Here is a 22452-nt window from a genome sequence, read left to right as displayed (position 1 = left end):
AAAAGTTGTAATGAAGGGCCAGATCTTAGGAAGATGACTGTTGGGAAAAGGAACAAACATCTATTTTCTCTCAGACTTCACATTAGCCAGTGTCTCTTGTGGGGTGGGGAAGATCTTGGGATGGAACTCAGACTGTCACATGGTTTATTGATTTGCTCCTGCGGTGCCATACATGAGTGATGCAGGGAGACGACATGGTGTCACAGAAGGATGTTGGGACTTGACGTGAACACATCTCTCTTTTTTCGTTGACTCTTTTGCTTATGCAGTGTGACCCTTGATAAGGCCCTTGATCCAAGTCTCAGTTTTTCAAAATATAAAATGGGAATCCTCATCTTTTTCAGTTTCAGTAAGATTGCTATGGGGGTTACATGGGATAGTTTGTAAATACGATTTATACTTTAAATCATGAAATTTTATTCCTGTTCGTGTAACACCAAGTGCCCAAATCCTAACCTCCTGTTATATTCAGCATCAAAGGAAGATTTCTTATCTAAATATAGCCCTAAACTGTTGTCCATTTTCTAATACGTGTGCAGTAAAGAAGCCATAAATGGTCCAGCAAGTTCACAGCCACTGTGGATTAGCAGAAAAGTAATCAAAATTCAAAAATGAAGCAAAGGCTCACTCATCTCTTGTTTCAAGGAAGGCTGTGAGTTGAGCATTTAATTCAATGTGGTTCTTTCTTTTTACCCAGAAGGAGTGCAGAGGGGAACTACGTACTCTTTTTTCTCTTATTATTACTATTGTTATTTTTTAAAAATCAGGGAGTTTTATTTCTGAAAAAATGGTGATTCTGCAGCATTTTCCAGTGGAACATTTACTTATATTTCAAAGTGAGAAAAATCAAGCAGTCCTTTGCCAGTTGCTGCCCGTGGAATCAGGATAATCTCTCATGGCAACGGACACCACCTAGAACACGCTGACAAGAAAGTTGCTAATCTATGTCACATGGTCTCCCACCAACCTGTTAATAAATTCCTTTTTCCTGCTCCCTCGTTATTCTTGCATGTGGAGATTAAATGGACTATATGGTAATTAAATTTGACTCTCAAGAGGTAGTGCTTTAGAGCTGTGAGCCACAGGAAGCTGGCTTTCTGCTCTAGCTCCACTGCTGACTTGGGGGCTGAGCACGGAGCACCCGCCCTGTGCCAGGCCTCAATTTTTCTGTCTACAGAGTGAGAGAAGCAATGTCTCAGAGGGACACGGTGCTGCTTTACGAGCTCTATGTTCTAACTGAGCTCCAAATTCCGTTACAGAAAGGTATTCTTTGATGAATTAAAGATGCATTTATACTGTTGTTGAGATTCTTAGTAGGAATGAAAGAAGCTTTAAGATCTAATTTTAAAAGACTCCCACTGCACAGCACATTATCCAGCTCTCAAATGCTGCACACAGTTGTGCATGGAGCGCTCTGTGGTATTTATTAAAAATAGGACACAAACCCTGCAAAGAGGTGCCGGGAATATCTCCACAGCACGTACAGGTGCTGAACTGCTTGACTTCCACTGAGGCTATGGGGGCTCCTACTGGCAAATTCCAAGCACCACTCAGAAGAATGACCCCCGAGAGACAGCTTAATGCTTCCTACTGATCGCGAGTCTTCAGAGAACATCTCAGGGCAGAAAGGGACAATTTCTCAAAGGAAGTAGATAACCTTTAATGAAACAAATCTGTGTCGCGGCCATCACTAAGTATATGCCACAGAGTCTTTTGCTAAGAGGCCCTTGGGAATTGCTTCCTGGTGATAGTTTCCAAGGGGAATGGGAGAGCTCTCATCACCTTCTCCTAATTCCTGCTGCTCATGGGAAATACCACGTTTCTTTTCAGTTTTCAGTTTGGACATTTCATGTTTCTAAGGGTAGATATATAGATGAGTGGAAAAGTCTGAGGGACAGGTTTATATTTTTCTGGATGGGTAATGATTTGTATATTCCGATATGAAGTTCAGACAGGTATAGATAGATGACCAAGAGACCCAGAGCCTTATGTAGCCATACTTTTTGTTGCCTGATCAAAAAATTTTTTAACCCAAATATTTAGCATTAGGCCCACCAGCAATCTATTGGACCTTTGCCTGGTGGCCCATCCTAGATGCTGCCTTGTCTCAGGCAACTATACGCCCTCACGCAGCCCCCACGGGTGGCTGTCCGTCCATCACCTCCCACTTCTCACTGAGCTCCAGCCGCAACGGCCATGTGTCTCTTCCTGGTACCAACCAAGCTCATTGGGTCTCAAGAACCTTTGCAATGCCTGCTCCCTGGCCTGGAGAGATCTGTGCCCACATCTTCTCACTGTGGCTTCTCTAATACTCAAATTGACTTGAGTGTCCCACTCCTTAGAAAGACCCCCTTGGGCCACCTGATCTAAAGAAGCCCCCAATCTCTCTGTTTATATCCTTCATAATGCTATCTCTAGTTGACATTATCTTGTTTCCAAAAAATATGTTTGCATATTATTTTTCTCTGTCCACTGGAATATTAGCTTGACAGGAAGGAGGACACTGCCCATTTAGAGCCACACAGCATCCCTGGCATGTAGAACCGTGCTTGGACATGGTGGACACTGTGTAGATGTTTGCTGGGTGACTGAGCTCAGAGTGCAGGGGATCTTTCACTCCTCTGCTAAGTCGGTCATGATGTTCTACACCTTTCTGTCCAGACTACTACCTCCATCACGTTTGCTCTGAATCAACATAATTAGTGTCCCTCCTTCTCCACGGGCATGGGAGACCGTACTCTTACAGGCAGGGATCATGTTTTACCCATCTTTGGGTCCTTTGCACTAAGGTCATGTTTGGCACATAATAAGTGCTCTGTCTGTGAATGAATTTTCTCACATAACATTTGAAAGTTCAGAATATTAGTACAATATATCGTAGTACGCCATTGAAGTTTATAGAAGGAGTGGGAAATAATCTTTAGCTATGCATTTCCTCTAAGCGTATTCTCTATATGGTCAAGTCTTACCAGCTGATCAAACTATATTATAAGTTCAAATTTGTGCACCAGGTCAACAGTGACCTAAACAGGTCTCCAAGGGTCTACTAACGTGAACAAACATGTGAAGGCATTTCTGGGAGTGATATCACTTATCCGGAGATGCCTCCAATTAGGAAATACCCAAGGACCTCATGATAACATTGTTCAAAAGGGTATGCAGTCCTATATGAGGCAAGTAAGTCTACTTTAGGGCTTAATTTCTTCTTTAGGTTGGAGAGCAGCACAGGTAACCTGATCCAGTTGAAATAATAAGGCTAATATTTAAGGCTGATACTGCAATTAATGTCATTTTGTGAAGTCTGGCTTCTCATTCGAAGATTTCAGATTAGAAATGATAATATTTATATACAAATAATGAATATTACAAATGTAAGTTGATGACAATGGACAAGGTTAACTAAATTTAATTGAAAAGTACTAATGAACAGTAAGCGCCATCTTCTCACAGTTGGGTAGTGTGGTACTCTGGGAAGTAGATACTTGCTCATTGTTCTGGGTTCCTTGCACACACTCCTGAACCTTGGAATCTCTGGCATGACAAGTGCCTTTTGTACAATAACGAGGTGGCTGGGGGTCCCTAGAGAGCTTCAAGATGGGGGCTGGTGACCAGAAAGACAAAGGCGTGATGAGAGGAGGGCCAGCCCCACCCTGGACCTCTGGGGAGGGAAAGGAGCCTGGAGATGGAGTTCCATCACCAGTAGCCAATGATTTAATCACTTGTGTCTTTGGAGTAAAAGCTCCATGAAAATCTCTAAACCATGGGTACTGGAGAGTGTCCGGGTTGGTAAACATATGGGTGCTGGGAGGCGGGGCGCCTGGTGAGGGCACGGCAACTGCATGTTACCCAGTCCTTGGCCCCAAATACCTGCCCTGTGTGCCTCTTCCATTTGGCTGCTGTTCTTGGATTATAGCTATAATATTAATATAATATAATAGAAGGTACAGCACTTTCTTGAGTGCTGTGTCATTCTAGTGAGGTGGGGAGTTAGTTACTGGAGCCCCCAAACTGTAGTCAGCCAGGCAGAAGTGTGATAGCCTGGGCACCTCACTGTGGCTGGCATCTGATGTCGAGGAGGGAAAGTCCTGTGGGATCAAGCCCTGAACCTGTGGGGTCTGTGCTAATACCAGTTGTTAGTGTCAGGACTGGACTGAGTTGTTGAACGCCAAGCTGGTGTCCGGAAAGTTGGCGAATTGGCTGGCGTGAGGAAAAACCGCCACACGTTAAGTGTCAGAAGTGCTGTGAGTGAAAACAGCTCATCAGGTAGGCAGATTTTCCTAGACTGAAATCCCGGTTCTTTCATTCACCATCTTTCTAACTTTGGACAAGTTTCTTAAGCCTTAGCTTACTTCCTCATCCTTAAGAAGGATATTATAAAACTCACGTAGGATTAAATAAGACAATATTTATAGAGTTCAAGAGCAGTACCCATCATGTAGCAAGTCTCAATAAATATCAGCTCTTATTAATGAGAAGGATTGAAATGGCTCTAATGTTCTGTGGTCAATCAACCCAACAGGGTTCAAGGGTCCTCAGATGGTCCAGTTAATCACATGGAGGCGACCACACGCACCGGAGTTTGAACACTTAGATGGAAAGAGAAATAGCAGAAGAGTATACGACTGACAGGAAATAACCCAAGAGAACATAACTTCTACTAAAGGGCAGAGGAGATTAGAAGGTGTAGAAAATGACACAGTTGAAGAGTATGTCTCTTGGAACCAAAGAGGGAGAACCTGGAGAGGTAGAAAAATGGTGTCTCAATCTTCAGTTCAGAGCCAGTGGCAGTCTGAGAGTCTCTGATACAGCTTTCCAACACATTAGCAGCTGAAGCCGCCTTTTAACAGGATGAACTCACAGATATATGAGAGTGGCCTTGGCTGTGTGGTTGATTGTAATAAAGGCTGCAATTTTGTTTTAGCCAAAGAAGACACTGGTTATTTTCTTCTCATTAAAAAAATACACTTGTTGGCATTTTCAGGAGTGACTGTTATCTCATGTCAAAGGCATATATGCTCCATTCAGGGCGAAATATCCGTGCTGAGGTTTGCCTCTTTCGTCCTCTTGGGGAAATACTACACTGAAGGAGAACTGCTAAAATAGCAATTAAAAACCGACTTATATTTAGCATCAAATACAGATCCACGATTAACCACAGGCTGGTGTTTTCTGCTTCCCTGAAATGCACTGCAAGACTGAGAAGTATGGCCCTGTTACATATGTCTCTAGACAGAGTCACTGGGGCATCCAGAAAAGCCGCAGCTACAGGAAATTGGTTGGCCTCCTGACCGATCAGGCTCATCCTCGTGATCTAGGCACCAGTCTTTGGTACGGTTTGCAACTTTCAGGTAGGTCATTTATGGAAGTTAGAAAAGGAGTGACTGTGAACTCAGTCTTCGAGGTTATTTCACACGTTCTCAATACTGAGGTCACGAGTGAATGAGTTGTGTTTGAATGTAGAGAAATCGGAAAGCAGCCAGTCCAGGTAAATGAGGGCAGCTCGTTAGATATCTCCAAATGTACTTGACTCTCCCAGTCGTAGGGCAGCGATTATGGCCCCCAGATGTATGTAGAAATGTTATTTCAACAGCGTCTTAGGGGAGAGATGTAAATTGAATGCATAGGTATAAGGAAGAATTTTGTAATTCAAGATAAGCTTTTACCAATTTTCAAAGCAAACTCCTCAAATCAAGCAGAGATAAATCAACATGGTAATGAAAGAGAGCATCCAATTAAAAAACAATTGAATAGATTTTTTTTCTTCCCTTAGGTTACAGTTGTTTAAAATATGTTTTTCAAACCTAAGAATATAATGATTTTATGATTTCTCAAATCAACAATATTTGGAAATGCCCTGGTTCTGGCTCCAGTGCAGGGGTGGAGGGGTGGGCAGGTCAGGAGGGGAAGTTCTGCAGTCTTTGGGAATCAGCTCGTGGGCCTCTATCACCTTGTGTCCAAATACTAACAGTTGGTCTGCAGGGCTCGCTAGGTGACGGCTGTAGAAGCTTTGGTCTCTTTCAGCTGGAGAGAGCTACACAGGGGTGCTTCCAGAAAGCACTCCCTGTGCTGCAGGCACAGCCAGGCTACCAGTCTTCTCTGGATCCTTTCTTGAATGCTCAAGCCTTCTAAAAGTGTTTGGTGTGTATTTGGCATGTTCAGAGTAACCAAATCTTACAGATACATAGAGTCTTGAGAGAGGTTAGCTACATTTCCAAACTCATAACAGTTGTCACGGACAGATGAGGGAAATGCTACTTCTTTGTCCACTTTGCCATGGTAAATTAGGCAAAACAAGGGAAATCCAGGGTTCACTTTACATTTTGCTTTATCATTTAACCCCTGACATCAATCATTTTTTTATGGGCCTATTAAGCAGGCCTAGAAAGGGCCCCAGCAGCCACGTGCTACAGCCTGCTGCCGTCAGGCAGGTGACCTCGGTTCCTCTGTGTAGGTTACATCTTACTGACCTCATCCTCAAGATCCACGTTTGAACACGTTTCACTATTTCATTGCTTCATCTGGACCATGAATCAAACCATTACACGTACCTCAAAAAAAAGACTGAAAAGTGCATAGTTATCCTAAATGTAAGTACAAATCTTGTTTTTGTTCTAATGGGGATTCATGATATATTTATCCGTAAATTTTCTTCCAAAGCAATAGATTCACTAGAGGTCAAATATCCAAACGAAGAAAAGGCCTGAAGAGGTAACTAAACTCCAGCCACACCTAAACCATGTCACACTAAATCTGTAAGGTCACAGTTGACAGGCTCAAAGGTGGCTAAGTTACAGACGACGACGACAACGTAGTCTTCAGAACCATGCGTTACACCAAGACCTGAACAGATCCGAGACAGGAAGAGAAAGATTAAAGGACTGAGTTATGCTGATGTATCCGTAGCTGAGAACAGCTATCAAAGGGCAGCAGGCGTCTGGGAAAGAATCTGCTTTTTAGCTTAGAAGCCAGAAATACATTGGCATTGCCTCTGGAATTGGAATAAAACCAATTTTAAATTGGTTTTAAAGCCTGGAATGGAACGTTCCTGCAGTCATCCGTGAACCAACCTTATCCTGTAGAAGCTGAGTGAGCCCTGGCCAAACCATCTGCCTTGTGAATGGTTTTGTTTGGGTCCCTCATAGGACAGGAAGTTCTTGTGCCATAATTCCACATCGAGTTACAGTGTTTTGTGGTGTAGCCTGAGCAGGGAATTAAAAAAGAGGAAAAACCTCCAGAGGAAAATCAAGTGCCTTCACTGATGCACCCGAGGGGCTGGGTGGACCCGCAGAGCTGGGTGGGCGCGCCTGGGGGTTGGGTGGACCTGCAAGGCTGGGCGTTGGCGCCCACTTTCCTCCACGCCTCTCTGGCAGAAGAGGGGCAGCCGGACAAACAGACTGCGTTAGTGAAGGCCAAACAAGATGTTTCAAGGTTGATGTAACTTAGAATTGCACTAGATTCACTGTGGTAACCGCAGGGCTTCACGCACAGCCCCATGTCCATAACGTGTGGTTGAAGGAATGGTGGCTCCGGAAACGTGCATGCGTGTGGGGAGCCCTCCCGCTTCCCTGTGCCCAGGACGTGCGCCACTCACACCGCACTGAGAAGAAAGATGGGCCAAAGGGTTCCTCTTACAGTCCCCGTGGAGGGGGTTTCTCTACTTCTTCCTTAAGGAACAGGGGTTAGGGAGGAAACTAAAGGTGCTCAACAATTCCCAACTCCTGAAACAAAACGGCAAACCAGCTGCTGATGAAGAGCTCAGTCTAAACTAGCTTGTAAATAAAAACCCCACTTTCTCAGATTGGAAATAGTTGAAATAAGTAAACCTCACCTAGAACTTTCAGCATTTGGATTTGAATGGCTACCAAAGAAGTGGGAAGGAAAAAAGAGCAAGAAAACCAAACGTAGCTGCTGAGTAACAGCAGCAACTACAACAGCAACAACCACCACAAGCTTTTGTATACAGGGTTTTCTTTTTCTTTCCCCAAAGGAATAACGTTCTATTGCTTAAAAATAGGCCAAATTCTTCAAAAATGTCAGTGCTGGGAAAGACGGAGAAAGGCTGACGAACGGTTCTAGACGAATGAGACCAAAGAAGCGTGATGACCAGACAGAGTTGTGACCCAGCCTGGGTCCCGCCCTGGAGGGAAAATGCTACAAATGACATTATTGGGTCAACTGGCAAAACCGCGATACAACCAGCAGATTAGTTAAGGTATTGTGTTAATGTCCAATTTATGGAAGGTTAGGTAAAAGAATGTCCTTATTTTGGAAAACCCACACTGAAATATTTAGGGATAAAGGGCCATGATGTAGACAACTTACTTAAAAACTTAATCGATTAATTGAAAATTGAGATACAATTGACTAAGGTTTTCAATTTTATGATCCACTTTTAAGTATATTACTTGGAGGTGCCAGATCTTAACTCTGGAATGTTTTATAATTTCAGGCTGGTACCCAGGTGAATGGAATCTCTTTGAAAGGACAGCAGCCAGGGAGCTGCAGGGATGTGATATTGATCCGGGGACTCACATTTCAGAGGATAAACACTTTATCAGGTCTAACAGTTACAGTGCATACACGTACTTGTAGTTATTCTTGAGGCATGCTCATTAACAGGCTTTACCCGGACAACTAACACTTGTACGCCCCAGCAGAGCAAGAGCATAGAAGGTGTGCTGCTTACACTGTAGAGCAAAAAGGGTCTTTACACTTAGTGAAACCAATGCTCCCAAACTCAGGGCGACACTCGAGAACCATGTATTTCATCATAACTCAACCTGACACAAATGGGTATTTTAGAGCCAGACCATCTGGCTCAAATCCCAGCTCCACCACTAACCACCTGCATGACTTTTAGCAACTCACTTCACCTCTCTGTGCCCCAATTTCTTCCTCTTAAAATGGGGCTAATAAAAATACCCACCTCATCATGTTATGAAGAGGATTAAATGAGTCAGCACTTTCAAAACACAAGACTGCTGGCCCATGGTGAATAATCCATGAATGTTAGCTTTTAACATTAACTAAATGCTGCGATACCGGAAACAGATGAAGAAAAGGATGCGGTGGCATAAATCTAGGTATCCAGGACTTTGATATTCACCTATAACACAGAAGGGCTTCCGGGCAAATCTCAGTCTTCCTTGCCATCCTCTGTACCGGCAACAGCAGCCTGCAGACCAGATTCGAATGATGAACTCCAAACCAAAGACAACGATCATCACAAACTCCTAAAACATCAAATGAGGCACATGTCAGAGAGAGGTATTACGGATCAAACCACAGCAGCAAGCTCTGTGGATATTTCCGGACATGCAGGCACTTCATCTAAAATATCTGGTTGTTAAAGTCTGAAGTTAACATCGCCTTTTCTCCAAATCAAGCTAAACCCGGAGAACATCGGAATTGTATTTCCTATCATGCATGTTGTATTTCCTATCATGGACATTGTATTTCCTATCATGGAATGCTATTGTACTTCCTATCATGCACATTGTATTTCCTATCAAGGAATGCTATTCCCCTTCAAGTCTCTAAAGCTTTGCAAGTTTAGGAGTCTGTTTTAATTCTAAATATGCAGGCTGAATTACGGATCCCCTTGTCTGGAATACACAGTCCCTCGAGATTGGTTCCAGGACCCCATGGACACCAAAATCCTCAGATGTTCAAGCCCCTTATATAAAATGGAGTAGTGTTTACATAAAACCTACACACATCCTTCCATATACTTTAAGTCATTTCTAGATTACTCATAATACCTAATACAATGTAAATGATTTGTAAATAGTTGCTGGCATGCAGTTCGAGTTTTGTTTCTTGGAACTTTCTGGAATTTTTTTTTCAAATATTTCGATCTACGGTTGGTTGCATCTGTGGATGTGGAACCTGCAGGTAAGGAGAGCTGACTGTATAGTGCTATTGACCTTAGAACCCGGTAACATGTGAAATATCTGAAATGAAAGAGCAAACCCTGAAAACACAGCTTCACAGTTTTACAGAAAACAGACCCTCATTTTGCTGCAAGGAGTGACATAATCCCTGAGCCCTTAAGAGTTGTTCTCAGAGAAGTTAGTATTTAGGAGGATACTGAGTTCTTTTGTTACGATGTCAAAATCTCCTTATAAGACAGCAAGTTTTGACAGTGTTATTGTGTGTGGCACATACATCCTTTGCCAGAAATGAGACCCTGAAGCCTCTGGATCTGATGCTTGTTAATTATTAGGTTGCCCTTTAGTGAGAGCTGCCTTGAAAATAACACTTGCTCCAGCAGGAGGGCTTTGAGATTATCTAGAAAGAGTTGTGAGTGAACCCTGGAGAAGGCCAACTAAAGAGGCTCATTAAATGTGGGTCACAGACTGAGAAACCACCGGACTCTGTCAGAAGAAAGCACCTCTGGAGCAGACCTGTCACAGTCACCTTGTTGCCCCTCTATAGGGGAAGGCACTGAGTTTATCACATTTGATTTGTTTTCCTTTAAACATATTTCCCTCTCTTGGGCTTCCCTGGTGGCGCAGTGGTTGAGAGTCTGCCTGCCGATGCAGGGGACATGGGTTCATGCCCCGGTCCAGGAAGATCCCATATACCGCGGAGTGGCTGGGCCCGTGAGCCATGGCCGCTGAGCCTGCGTGTCCAGAGCCTGTGCTCCACAATGGGAGAGGCCACAGCAGTGAGAGGCCCGCGTATCACAGAAAAAAAAAAAAAAATTCCCTCTCTTGTTTTGTTTTTTTAAAAATCTCTCTCTTGTTTTTAAACAACGGTTGAGTCAGCATTTATGATGTAGAACAATATTTATTACTTGGTTTTTGTTATAACTGCTTAATTATAAAAGTGATACATGGTTTTTATTAAAGTCTCTAAACATCACAGACGTGTTGAGTGTACAAAGTAGTCCTAAGCCACTCCCCATCCTCCCACGTCCCAAGATAAAAACTGTTATCAAATTTAGAAAAATGGCATTTTTGTTGCAAGTTTCAGGCAAATGTGTTTCTTCAGTTAGAGCATGTGATGATATATTGCACTTTTGAAATGCCTAGTAGAGATACATCATTCTCTCCTTCTGTTATTTTGCACTAAGTAACCCACAAATATTTCTCATCATGGGAAATAAATCTCCAATATCATGGCTGCTTGCTTACAGTGACTTAAAACTACCCGTGGGCTAAATCTCCGCAGATGACTTTATGCAGATAACTAAAGCCATGGTCAACGCACACTCATTCATGATATCAGGGTTTTGTTTTGTTTTGCTTTTAGTTTTGAGTATATATCTAGGTAGTTGAGTTTATTCATTCATTAAGGTGGCTGAAGTGCCACGTTTGGAAGAGCTGGGAGTGAACCCTGGGGAGGCCAGGCTTGTTTTAATCCTTCTCTTTCCTCATACAGAGCCTGCTGAGGCCCCAGGTGCCCAGCAGCCGTGTGTCCAGTGCACATTTAATGGCAGGGCCATTTTATCCCGGCCGCCACCTCCTACTTGAGCCAGGAAGTCCGGCACTCCACTTGTGGGGTCCTATTATCAGGGATAGCTAAGAAAATCCCAAATGTGGCCTGAGCAACTGGCACTACAGTAGAATGATTTTACTTTTTCATGGGAATAGCTGCTACCAGCCAATGTATGGCCAATAATCTTTAGATATTGAATAAAGAATATTAGAATAAAGTAATATCCTATTACTTTAGGAAGGTAGGTCCTCACTGCATCATTTCTATGTCATATCCTGAGGCAGATAAATTACATCTACAAATTCTTTATTCAGGGTCCCTTGTTCAGGAATATTGCCTCTTGAATTTTTTTTTTTTTTAATTATGTTGGGAAAAATCCTTCATTTCCAAATAAAGCAAGAGGAAGTTGTAATTGGATTTCACTACAGGGTCACAGTTTCTGCCTCGGAGAAGTAAGACTAGGGTCAGAATTCTCTCCTACTAGAGCATTCCTTAGTATTCTTTATGAGGGCCTCGTTTTAGACTTAGTGAGCGATAACCTCAAACTCTCTGGTCACCGAGTGAGCAGCAGGGAGGTGTCTGTGCAGCACTTCCCTCAGGCCCGGAGCTATAGGACGTGGGGATGCTCCCTCCCAAGACTTGAGCTGATTCGATTGGGAGCAAAAGCATGAAAACCACTTTGACCAGATTCTGTCTCTTTGTTTCCTGAAATTTCCATCTTATTTCAATTAAAAGGAACAAAGTGCTATTGAGAAAGAGGGGGGAAAGGATTCCAAATCTGACAGTCAGACCTGGTGGGGAATGGAATTGTGAGAAGAGCACCTTTTCTCTTTTTTCATTTCCCCACTTTGTTGAGGTATAATTGACAAATAAAAGTTCTGTATATGTGAGCTGTACCATGCGATGTTTTGATGTACATAGACATTGTGAAGTGTTTACCATAATCAAGCTAATTAACATATCCATCACCTCACATAGGTAACTTTTTTTTTTTTTTTTTTGGTGAGAACACTTAAAATTTAATTGCTTAGCAAATTTCCAGGACACGCTAACACTACTGTTAACTGTAGTCACCAGGCTGTATGTTAGGTCTCCAGGACTTATTCATCCTGCATAATTGAAACTTGGTGCCCTTTGTCCAGTATCTCTCCTTCCTGCCCACCTTCCAGTCCCTGGCAATCATTCTACTTTCTGTTTTTATGAGTTTGACTTTTTAGATTCCACATGTAAGTGAGAACATGCAGTATTTGTGTTTCTCTGTCAGACTTATTTCACTTAGCATAACGTCATCCAAATTCATCCATGTTATTGCAAATGGCAGGATTTCTTTTTTAAGGCTGACTAATACTCCCGTCTCTGTCTGTCTACCTATCTATCTATCTCACATCTCCTTTATTCGTTTGTCCACTGATGGACACTAAGGTTGTTTCCACATCTTGGCTATTGTGAATAATGCTGCAGTGAACATGAGGGTGCAGATATCTCTTTGAGATCCTGACCTCACTTCCTTTGGATATAGGACCAGAAGTGGGTTGCTGGTAGCTCTATTTTTAATTTCCTGAGGAATCTCCATACTGTTCTTCGTAGTGGCTGCATCAATTTACATTCCCACCAACAGTGCACGAGGGTTCCCTTTTCTCCACACCCTCTCCAGCACTTGTTATCTTTTGTCTTTTTGATAATAGCCATTCTAACACATATGAGGTGATACCTCATTGTGCTTTTTTTTCTTAATTAATTTTTAGTTGCTTTACAATGTTGTGTTAGTTTCAGGTGTACAGCAAAGTGAATCAGTTATACATGTACATATATCCACTCTTTCAGATTCTTTTCCCGTATAGGTCATTACAGAGTTTTGAGTAGAGTTCCCTGTGCTACACAGTAGGTTCTTATTAGTTATCTATTTTACACATAGTAGTGTGTATATGTCAATCCCAATCTTCATGGTTTTGATTTACATTTCTGAGGATTAGTGATGTTGGACACCTTTTCATAATACCTGCTGCCCATTTTTAAATCAGGTTATTTTATTTTTTGCTATTGAGTTATGGAAGGTCTGTATATGTTTGGATATTAACTTCTTATCAGATGTTTGGTGTGAAAATGTCTTCTCCCATCCCAGAGGTTAGGTCTTCACTCTGTTGATCATTTCCTTTTATGTACAGAAGATTTTAAGTTAGATGCAATCCCACGTATTTATTTTTGTTTTTGTTATTTGTGATTTTGGAGTCATATAAAAAAACCCAAAAGACAAATTCTGTATGATATCACTTATAAGCGGAATCTGAAAAATAAAACTAACTAGTGGATATAACAATAAACAGACTCACCAATATAGAGAACAAACTAGTGGTTACCAATGAGGAGAGGGATGCGGGGAGGGACAAGATAGGGGTACGGGATTAAGAGGCACAAAATACTAAGTATAAAATAAATAAGCTACCAGGATATACAGTACAACACAGGGAATAGAGCCAATATTTTATAATAACTATAAAGGGAATATAACCTTCAAAATTGTGAATCATTGTGTTGTACACCTGAAATTTATATAATATTGTACATCAACTGTACCTTAATTAAAAAACAAAAAAAACATTGCCCAGACCAATGTCAAGAAGCTTCTTCTCTATGTCAGACAGAGAAAGACAAATATCATGTGATATCACTTATATGTGGACTCTAAAAAAAGGGTACAAATGAACTTTATCTTAGAACAGAAATAGAGCTACAGATGTAGAAAATAAACTTATGGTTACCCAGGGGTAAGGGGGTGGGGAGGGATAAACTGGAAGAATTGGGATTGACATATACACACTACTATATATAAGATAACCAATAAGGACCTACTGTATAGCACAGGGAACTCTACTCAGTACTCTGTAATGGCCTATATGGGAAAAGAGCCTTAAAAAGAGTGGATATATGTATATGTATAATAGATTCACTTTGCTGTACACTTAAAACTAACACAATGTTGTAAATCAACTATACTCAATAAAAATTAAAAAAAAAAAGAAGCTCCTTCCCTATATTTTCTTCTAATAGTATTATAGTTTCAGGCCTTACGTTTAAGTCTTTCATCCATTTTGAGTTGACTTTTGTATGTGGTGTGAGATAAGGGTCCAATTTCATTCTTCTGCATATGGATATTCAATTTTCCCATTCATGGTAAAAACTCTCAGCAAGTCAGAAATAGAGGTTTACTATCTCAAATTGATAAATAGAATCTACAAAACCCTTACAGCTAATGTCATACTTAATGATGAAAGACTGAAAGCTTTTCTCCAAAAATCAAGAACACAGAAAGATGTTAGTTTCATCACTCTTATTCAACATAGCTGCGTAATATAGTCACTGCAATAAGGCAAGTAAAAGAAATAAAAGGCATACAACTGGAAAGACAGACATAAAATAGTCTATATTTGCAGATGCATGATTGTCTACAGAGAAAAATCTCAAGGAATCTACCAAAAGACTCTTAGAAATAATCAGTGAGTTCAGTAAGGTTGCAAGATACAAGATCAATATACAAAAACCAATCAGATGTCTGCATACTAACAGTAAGGATGTGGAAGCCAAAATTAAAAGCACAATATTATTTACGATCATTCCAAACAAATTAAATGTTTAGTTATGCACTTAACAAACCTGTACAGGGTACGCAGGCTGAAAATTAAAAAATGTTAGTTAAAGAAAGCAGACGAGACCTAAGTAAATGGCAATACCGTGTTCATGAATTGGAAGACTGAACATAATAAAGATGTCAGCTCTTCCCAAATTGATGTGTAGGTTTAATGAAATTCCTATTAAACTCCTAGCAAGTTTTTTCTTTTTTTTTGTAGACATAAAGAAACTTATTCTAAAGTTGATGTGGAAAGGCACAGGCCCTAGAATAGCTAAAAATAATCCTGAAAAAAGAGACTGAAGTGGGAGGAATCACTGTATCTGATATTAAGGCCCACTATGTAGCTCTAATAATCAGGACTGTGTGGTCTTGGCAGAGGGACAGACACATAGAGAATGATGGAGCACAACATAGAACCTAGAAATACACTCAGACAAACATGCTCAATGGATTATTTGATAAAGGTACATAAGTAATTCAAAGGAAGAAGAAATAGCCCTTCAATAATCAGTGCTGGGACAACTGGACATCCATATACAATAAAATGAACCTCTATCTATATCTCACACTTTATACAAAAATTGATTCAAAATGGATCATGGGCTTAAGTGTTAAAACTATACAACTTTTAGTAAAAAACATAAGAGAAAAATTTTAGGAATTGAGCTAAGAGTTCTTTGACTTCACACCAAAAGCATAAGTAAGGAAAGGAAAAATTGTTAAACTGGACTTCATCAAAATTAGAGAGGATTACTCCCTCTTGCGAGAGCACAAGAATCACAACTAACTGCTGAACGATCATTGACAGGAAGACACTGGAACTCACCAAAAAGGACACCCCACATCCAAAGACAAAGGAGAAGCCACTATGAGATGGTAGGAGGGGTGCAATCACAATAAAATCAAATCTCATAACTGCTGGGTGGGTGACTCACAGACTGGAGAACACTCATACCACAGAAGTCCACCCCCAGGAGCAAGGGTTCTGAGCCCCGTGTCAGGTTTCCAAACCTGGGGGTCCAGCAACGGGAGGAGGAATTCCTAGAGAATCAGACTTTGAAGGCTGATGGGATTTGATTGCAGGACTTCGACAGGACTGTGGGAAACAGAGACTCCACTCATGGAGGGCACACACAAAGTTGTCTGCACATCGGGACCCAGTGGAAGGAGCAGTGACCCCAGGGGAGACTGAACCAGACGTACCTGCTAGTGTTGGAGGGTCTCCTGCAGAGGTGGGGGGTGGCTCTGTCTTACCATGAGGACAAGAACACTGGCAGCAGCAGTTCTGGTAAGTACTTGGCATGAGCCCTCCCAGAGTCCTCCATTAGCCCCACCAAAGAGCCTGGGTAGGCTCCAGTGTTGGGTCGCCTCAGACCAAACAACCAACAGGGAGGGAACTCAGCCCCACCCATCAGCAGGCAAACAGATTAAAGTTTTACTGAGCTGTGCCCACCAGAGCAACACCCAGCTCTACCCACCACCAGTCCCTCCCATCAGGAAACTTGCACAAGCCCCTTAGATAGCCTCATCCACCAGAGGGCAGACAGCAGGAGCAAGAAGAACTACAATCCTGCAGCCTGTGGAACAAAAACCACATTCACAGAAAGACAGACAGGATGATAAGGCAGAGGGCTATGTACCAGATGAAGGAACAAGATAAAACCCCAGAAAAACAACTAAATGAAGTGGAGATAGACAACCTTCCAGAAAAAGAGTTCAGAATAATGACAGTGAAGACGTTCCAGGACCTTGGAAAAAGAATGGAGGCAAAGATGGAATAGATGCAAGAAATGTTTAACAAAGACCTAGAAGAATTAAAGAACAAACAAAGAGAGATGAACAATACAACAACTGAAATGAAAACTACACTAGAAGAAATCAATAGCAGAAATACCTGAGGCAGAAGAACGGATAAGTGACCTGGAAGACAGAATGGTGGAATTCACTGCTGCGAAAAGAAAAAAAAAAAAAGAATGAAAAGAAATGAAGACAGCGTAAGAGACCACTGGGACAACATTAAATGCAAAAACATTCGCATTATAGGGGTCCCAGAAGGAGAAGAGAGAGAGAAAGGACCCGAGAAAATACTTGAAGCGATTACAGTTGAAAACGTCCCTAACATGGGAAAGGAAATGGCCACCTAATCCAGGAAGTGCAGAGAGTCCCAGGCAGTATAAACCCAAGGAGAAACACGCCGAAACACACAGTAATCAAATTGGCAAAAATTAAAGACAAAGAAAAATTATTGAAAGCAGCAAGAGAGAAATGACAAATAGCATAGAAGGGAACTCCCATAAGGTTAACAGCTGATTTCTCAGCAGAAACTCTACAAGCCAGAAGGGAGTGGCATGATATACTTCAAGTGGGGAAAGGGAAGAACCTACAACCAAGATTACTCCACCCGGCAAGGATCTCATTCAGATTCCATGGAGAAATCAAAAGCTTTACAGACAAGCAAAAGCTAAGAGAATTCAGCACCACCAAACCAGCTCTACAACAAATGCTAAACGAAGTTCTCTAAGTGGGAAACACAAGAGAAGAAAAGGACCTACAAAAACAAGCCCAAAATTGAGAAAATGGTCATAGGAACATACATATCGATAATTACCTTAAACGTGAATGGAGGAAATGCTCCAACCAAAAGACACAGGCTTGCTGAATGGATACAAAAACAAGACACATATATATGCTGTCTACAAGAGACCCACTTCAGACCTAGGGACACACACAGACTGAAAGTAAAGGGATGGAAAAAGATATTCCACGCAAATAGAAATCAAAAGAAAGCTGGAGTAGCAATACCCATATCAGATAAAATAGACTTTAAAATAAAGAATGTTACAAGAGACAAGGAAGGACACTAAATAATGATCAAGGGATCAATCTAAGAAGAAGATATAACAATTATAAATATATGCACCCAACAGAGGAGCACCTCAATACATAAGGCAACTGCTAACAGCTCTAAAAGAGGAAACCAACAATAACACAGTAATAGTGGGGGACTTTAACACCCCACTTACACCAATGGACAGATCATCCAAAATGAAAATTAATAAGGAAACACAAGCTTTAAATGACACAATAGACCAAAAAGATTTAATTGACATTTATATGACATTCCATCCAAAACAGCAGATTACACTTTCTACTCAAGTGCGCATGGAACATTCTCCAGGATAGATCACATCTTGGGTCACAAATCAAGCCTCAGTAAATTTAAGAAAATTGAAATCATATCAAGCATCTTCTCTGACCACAACGCTATGAGATTAGAAATGAATTACAGGGAATAAACATAAAAAACACAAACAAATGGAGGGTAAACAATACGTTACTAAATAACCAAGAGATCACAGAAGAAATCAAAGAGGAAATAAAAAAATACCTAGAGACAAATGACAATGAAAACAGGACGAGTCAAAACCTATGGGATGCAGCAAAAGCAGTTCTGAGAGGGAAGTTTATAGCAATACAAGCCTACCTCAAGAAACAAGAAACATCTCAAATAAACAATCTAACCTTACACCTAAAGGAACTAGAGGAAGAAGAACAAACAACATAAAGTTAGTAGAAGGAAAGAAATCATAAAGATCAGAGCAGAAATAAATGAAATAGAAACAAAGAAAACAATACCAAAGATCAATAAAACTAAAAGTTGGTCCTTTGAGACGATAAACAAAATTGATAAACCTTTAGTCAGACTCATCAAGAAAAAGTAGGAGAGAACTCAAATCAATAAAATTGGAAATGAAAAAGGAGAAGTTACAACAGACACTGCAGAAAAAGGAGAAGTTACAACAGACACCGCAGAAATACAAAGCATCCTAAGAGACTACTACAAGCAACTCTATGCCAGTAAAATGGACAACCTGGAAGAAATGGACAAATTCTTAGAAAGGTATAAGCTTCCAAGACTGAACTAGGAAGAAATAGAAAATATGAACAGACCAATCATAAGTAATGAAATTGAAACTGTGATTAAAAATCTTCCAACAAACAAAAGTCCAGGACCAGATGGCTTCACAGGTGAATTCTATTAAACATTTAGAGAAGAGCTAACATGCATCCTTCTCAAACTCTTCTAAAAAATTGCAGAGGAAAGAACACTCCCAAACTCATTCTATGAGGCCACCATCACTCTGATATCAAAACCAGACAAAAATACTTCAAACAAAGAAAATTACAGACCAATATCACTGATGAATATACATGCAAAAATCCTCAACAAAATACTAAGAAAATCCAACAACACATTAAAAGCATCATACACCATGATCAAGTGGGATTTATCCCACGTGATCAAGGATTCTTCAATATATGCAAATCAATGTGATAAACCATATTAACAAATTGAAGAATAAAAACCACATGATCATATCAATAGATGCAGAAAAAGCTTTTGACAAAATTCAACACCAATTTATGATAAAAGCTCTCCAGAAAGTGGGCAAAGAGGGAACCTACCTCAACATAATAAAGGCCATATATGACAAACCCACAGCAAACATCATTCCCAATGGTGAAAAACTGAAAGCATTTCCTCTAAGATCAGGAACAAGTCAAGGATGTCCACTATCACTACTATTATTCAACATAGTTTTGGAAGCCCTAGCCATGGCAAGCAGAGAAGAAAAAGAAATTAAAGCAATACAAATTGGAAAAGAAGTAAAACTGTCACTGTTTGCAGATGACATGATACTACAAATAGATAATCCTAAAGATGGTACCAGAAAACTACTGGAGCTAATCAATGAATTTGGTAAAGTTGCAGGGTATAAAATTAACGCACAGAAATCCCTTGCATTCGTATATACTAACGATGAAAAATCTGAAAGAGAAATTAAGGAAACCCTCCCATTTACCACTGCAACAATAAGAATAAAATACCTAGGAATAAACCTACCTAGGGAGACAAAACACCTGTATGCAGAAAACTATAAGACACTGATGAAAGAAAGTAAAGATGATACAAACAGATGGAGAGATATACCATTGTCTTAGACTGGAAGAATCAATATTGTGAAAATGACTATACTACCCAAAGCAATCTACAGATTCAATGGAATCCCTATCAAATTACCAATGGCATTTTTTTTACAGAACTAGAACAAAAAATCTTAAAATCTGTATGGAGACACAAAAGACTCCAAATAGCCAAAGCAGTCTTGAGGGAGAAAAGCGGAGCTGGAGGAATCAGGTGCCCAGACTTCAGACTATACTACAAAGATACAGTAATCAAGACAATATGGTACTGGCACAAAACAGAAATATAGATCAATGGAACAAGATAAAGAGCCCAGACATAAACCCATGCACCTGTGGTCAACTAATCTATTACAAAGGAGGCAGGGTATACAATGGAGAAAAGACAGTCTCTTCAATAAGTGGTGCTGGGAAAACTGGACAGCTACATGTAAAAGAATGAAATTAGAACACTCCCTAACACTATACACAAAAATAAACTCAAAATGGATTAGAGACTTAAATGTAAGACCGGACACTATAAAACTCTTAGAGGAAAACATAGGAAGAAAACTCTTTGACATAAATCACAGCAAGATCTTTTTTGATCCACCTCCTAGAATAATGGAAATAAAAACAAAAATAAACAAATGGGACCTAATGAAACTTAAAAGCTTTTGCACAGCAAAGGAAACCATAAAAAAGATGAAAAGACACCTCTCAGAATGGGAGAAAATATTTGCAAACAAATCAATGGACAAAGGATTAATCTTCAAAATATATAAACAGCTCATGTAGCTCAATATTAAAAAAACAAACAACCCAATCCAAAAATGGGCAGAAGATCTAAATAGACATTTCTCCAAAGAAGACATACAGATGGCCAAGAAGCACATGAAAAGCTGCTTAACATCACTAATTATTAGAGAAATGCGAATCATAACTACAATGAGGTATCACCTCACACCAGTTACAATGGGCATCCTCAGAAAATCTACCAACAACAAATGCTGGAGAGGGTGTGGAGAAAAGGGAACCCTCTTACACTGTTGGTGGGAATGTAAATTGATACAGCCACTATGGAGAACAGTACGGAGGTTCCTTAAAAAACTAAAAATAGAACTACCATATGATCCAGCAATTCCATTCCTGGGCATATACCCACAGAAAACCATAATTCAAAAAGACACATGCACCCCAATGTTCATTGCAGCACTATTTACAACAGCCAGGTCATGGAAGCAACCTAAATGCCCATCAACAGACGAATGGATAAAGAAGTTGTGGCACATATATACAATGGAATATTACTCAGCCACGAAAAGGAACGAAATTGGGTCATTTGTAGAGACGTGAATGGATCTAGAGACTGTTATACAGAATGAAGTAAGTCAGAAAGAGAAAAACAAATATCGTATATTAACGCATATATGTGGAACCCAGGAAAATGGTACAGATGAACTGGTTTGCAGGGCAGAAATTGAGACACAGATGTATAGAATAAACGTATGGACACCAAGGGGGGAAAGGGGCGGGGGTGGTGGTGGTGGGGGGGATGAATTGGGTGATTGGGATTGACATGTATACACTGATGTGTATAAAATGGATGATTAATAAGAATAAAAAAAAAGTAGAGAGGATGAAAAGACAACCTATAGACTGAGAGAAAATATTCTCAAAGCACAGATACGACAAAGGACTAGTATCTAGAAAATATTAAAACTCTCAAAACTCAACAGTAAAAAACAATTCAACTAGAAAATGAGCAAAAGACATGAACAGCCATTTCACTAAAGAGGAAAATGGATGGGAAACAAGCCCATGAAAAAATATTCAACATCATCAGCCATGTAGGAAATTCAAATTAAAACACAAGATAACACCACATACCTATCAGAATAGCTAAAATTAAAAATAGTGCCAACACAAAATGCTGGAGAGAATGTGCAGAAATTAGATTTCTTGTGCATTGTTGGTGAGAATGTAAAATGATGTAGCCACTCTGGAAAACAGCTTGATAGTTTCTTATAAAATTAAACATGCAGTTACTATATGACTCAATAATTGTAATCTTGGGCATTCGTGCCAGAGAAATGAAAACTTATGTTTATACAAACACCTGTACACGAATGTTCATAGTGGATTTATTCATAATGACCAAAACCCGGAAACAGCCCAGATGTCCTGACCACGTGAATGGTTAAACAAGCTGTGGTTCATCCATATCGTGGACTACTACTCAACAGTAAAAATGAACAAACTATTGACACACACAACAATCTGGATGAATCTCTGGGGCATTATGCTGAGGGGAAAAAGGCAATCCCAAAGGTTACATACCATGTTATTCCATCTACAAAATATTTTTAAACTGAAAAATTTTAGAAATGCAGAACAGCTTAGAGGTTGCTGGAAGT

The 22452-nt window shown here is 40.4% G+C and overlaps 1 protein-coding gene across 5 annotated transcripts in view; it reads right to left on the bottom strand.

Annotated features, from left to right (window-relative positions):
- Positions 1-22452, bottom strand: part of KCNQ5 (potassium voltage-gated channel subfamily Q member 5) — a 577457-nt gene that overhangs the window by 140697 nt on the left and 414308 nt on the right. For all 5 annotated transcript variants that reach the window (XM_029224298.1, XM_029224301.1, XM_029224302.1 and 2 more), the window contains exon 3: positions 9107-9233. In XM_029224298.1, coding sequence (XP_029080131.1) covers positions 9107-9233 — 127 coding nt within the window. The remainder of the gene's footprint in view (positions 1-9106; positions 9234-22452) is intronic.

Source organism: Monodon monoceros, unplaced genomic scaffold, assembly GCF_005190385.1.
Source record: "Monodon monoceros isolate NGI ecotype Baffin Bay Population unplaced genomic scaffold, NGI_Narwhal_1 Super_Scaffold_15, whole genome shotgun sequence".
In the NCBI taxonomy this organism is placed as follows: Eukaryota; Metazoa; Chordata; class Mammalia; order Artiodactyla; family Monodontidae; genus Monodon; species Monodon monoceros.
Note: the sequence above shows the minus strand (reverse complement) of the source record. Positions and strands in the feature narration are given on the sequence as shown.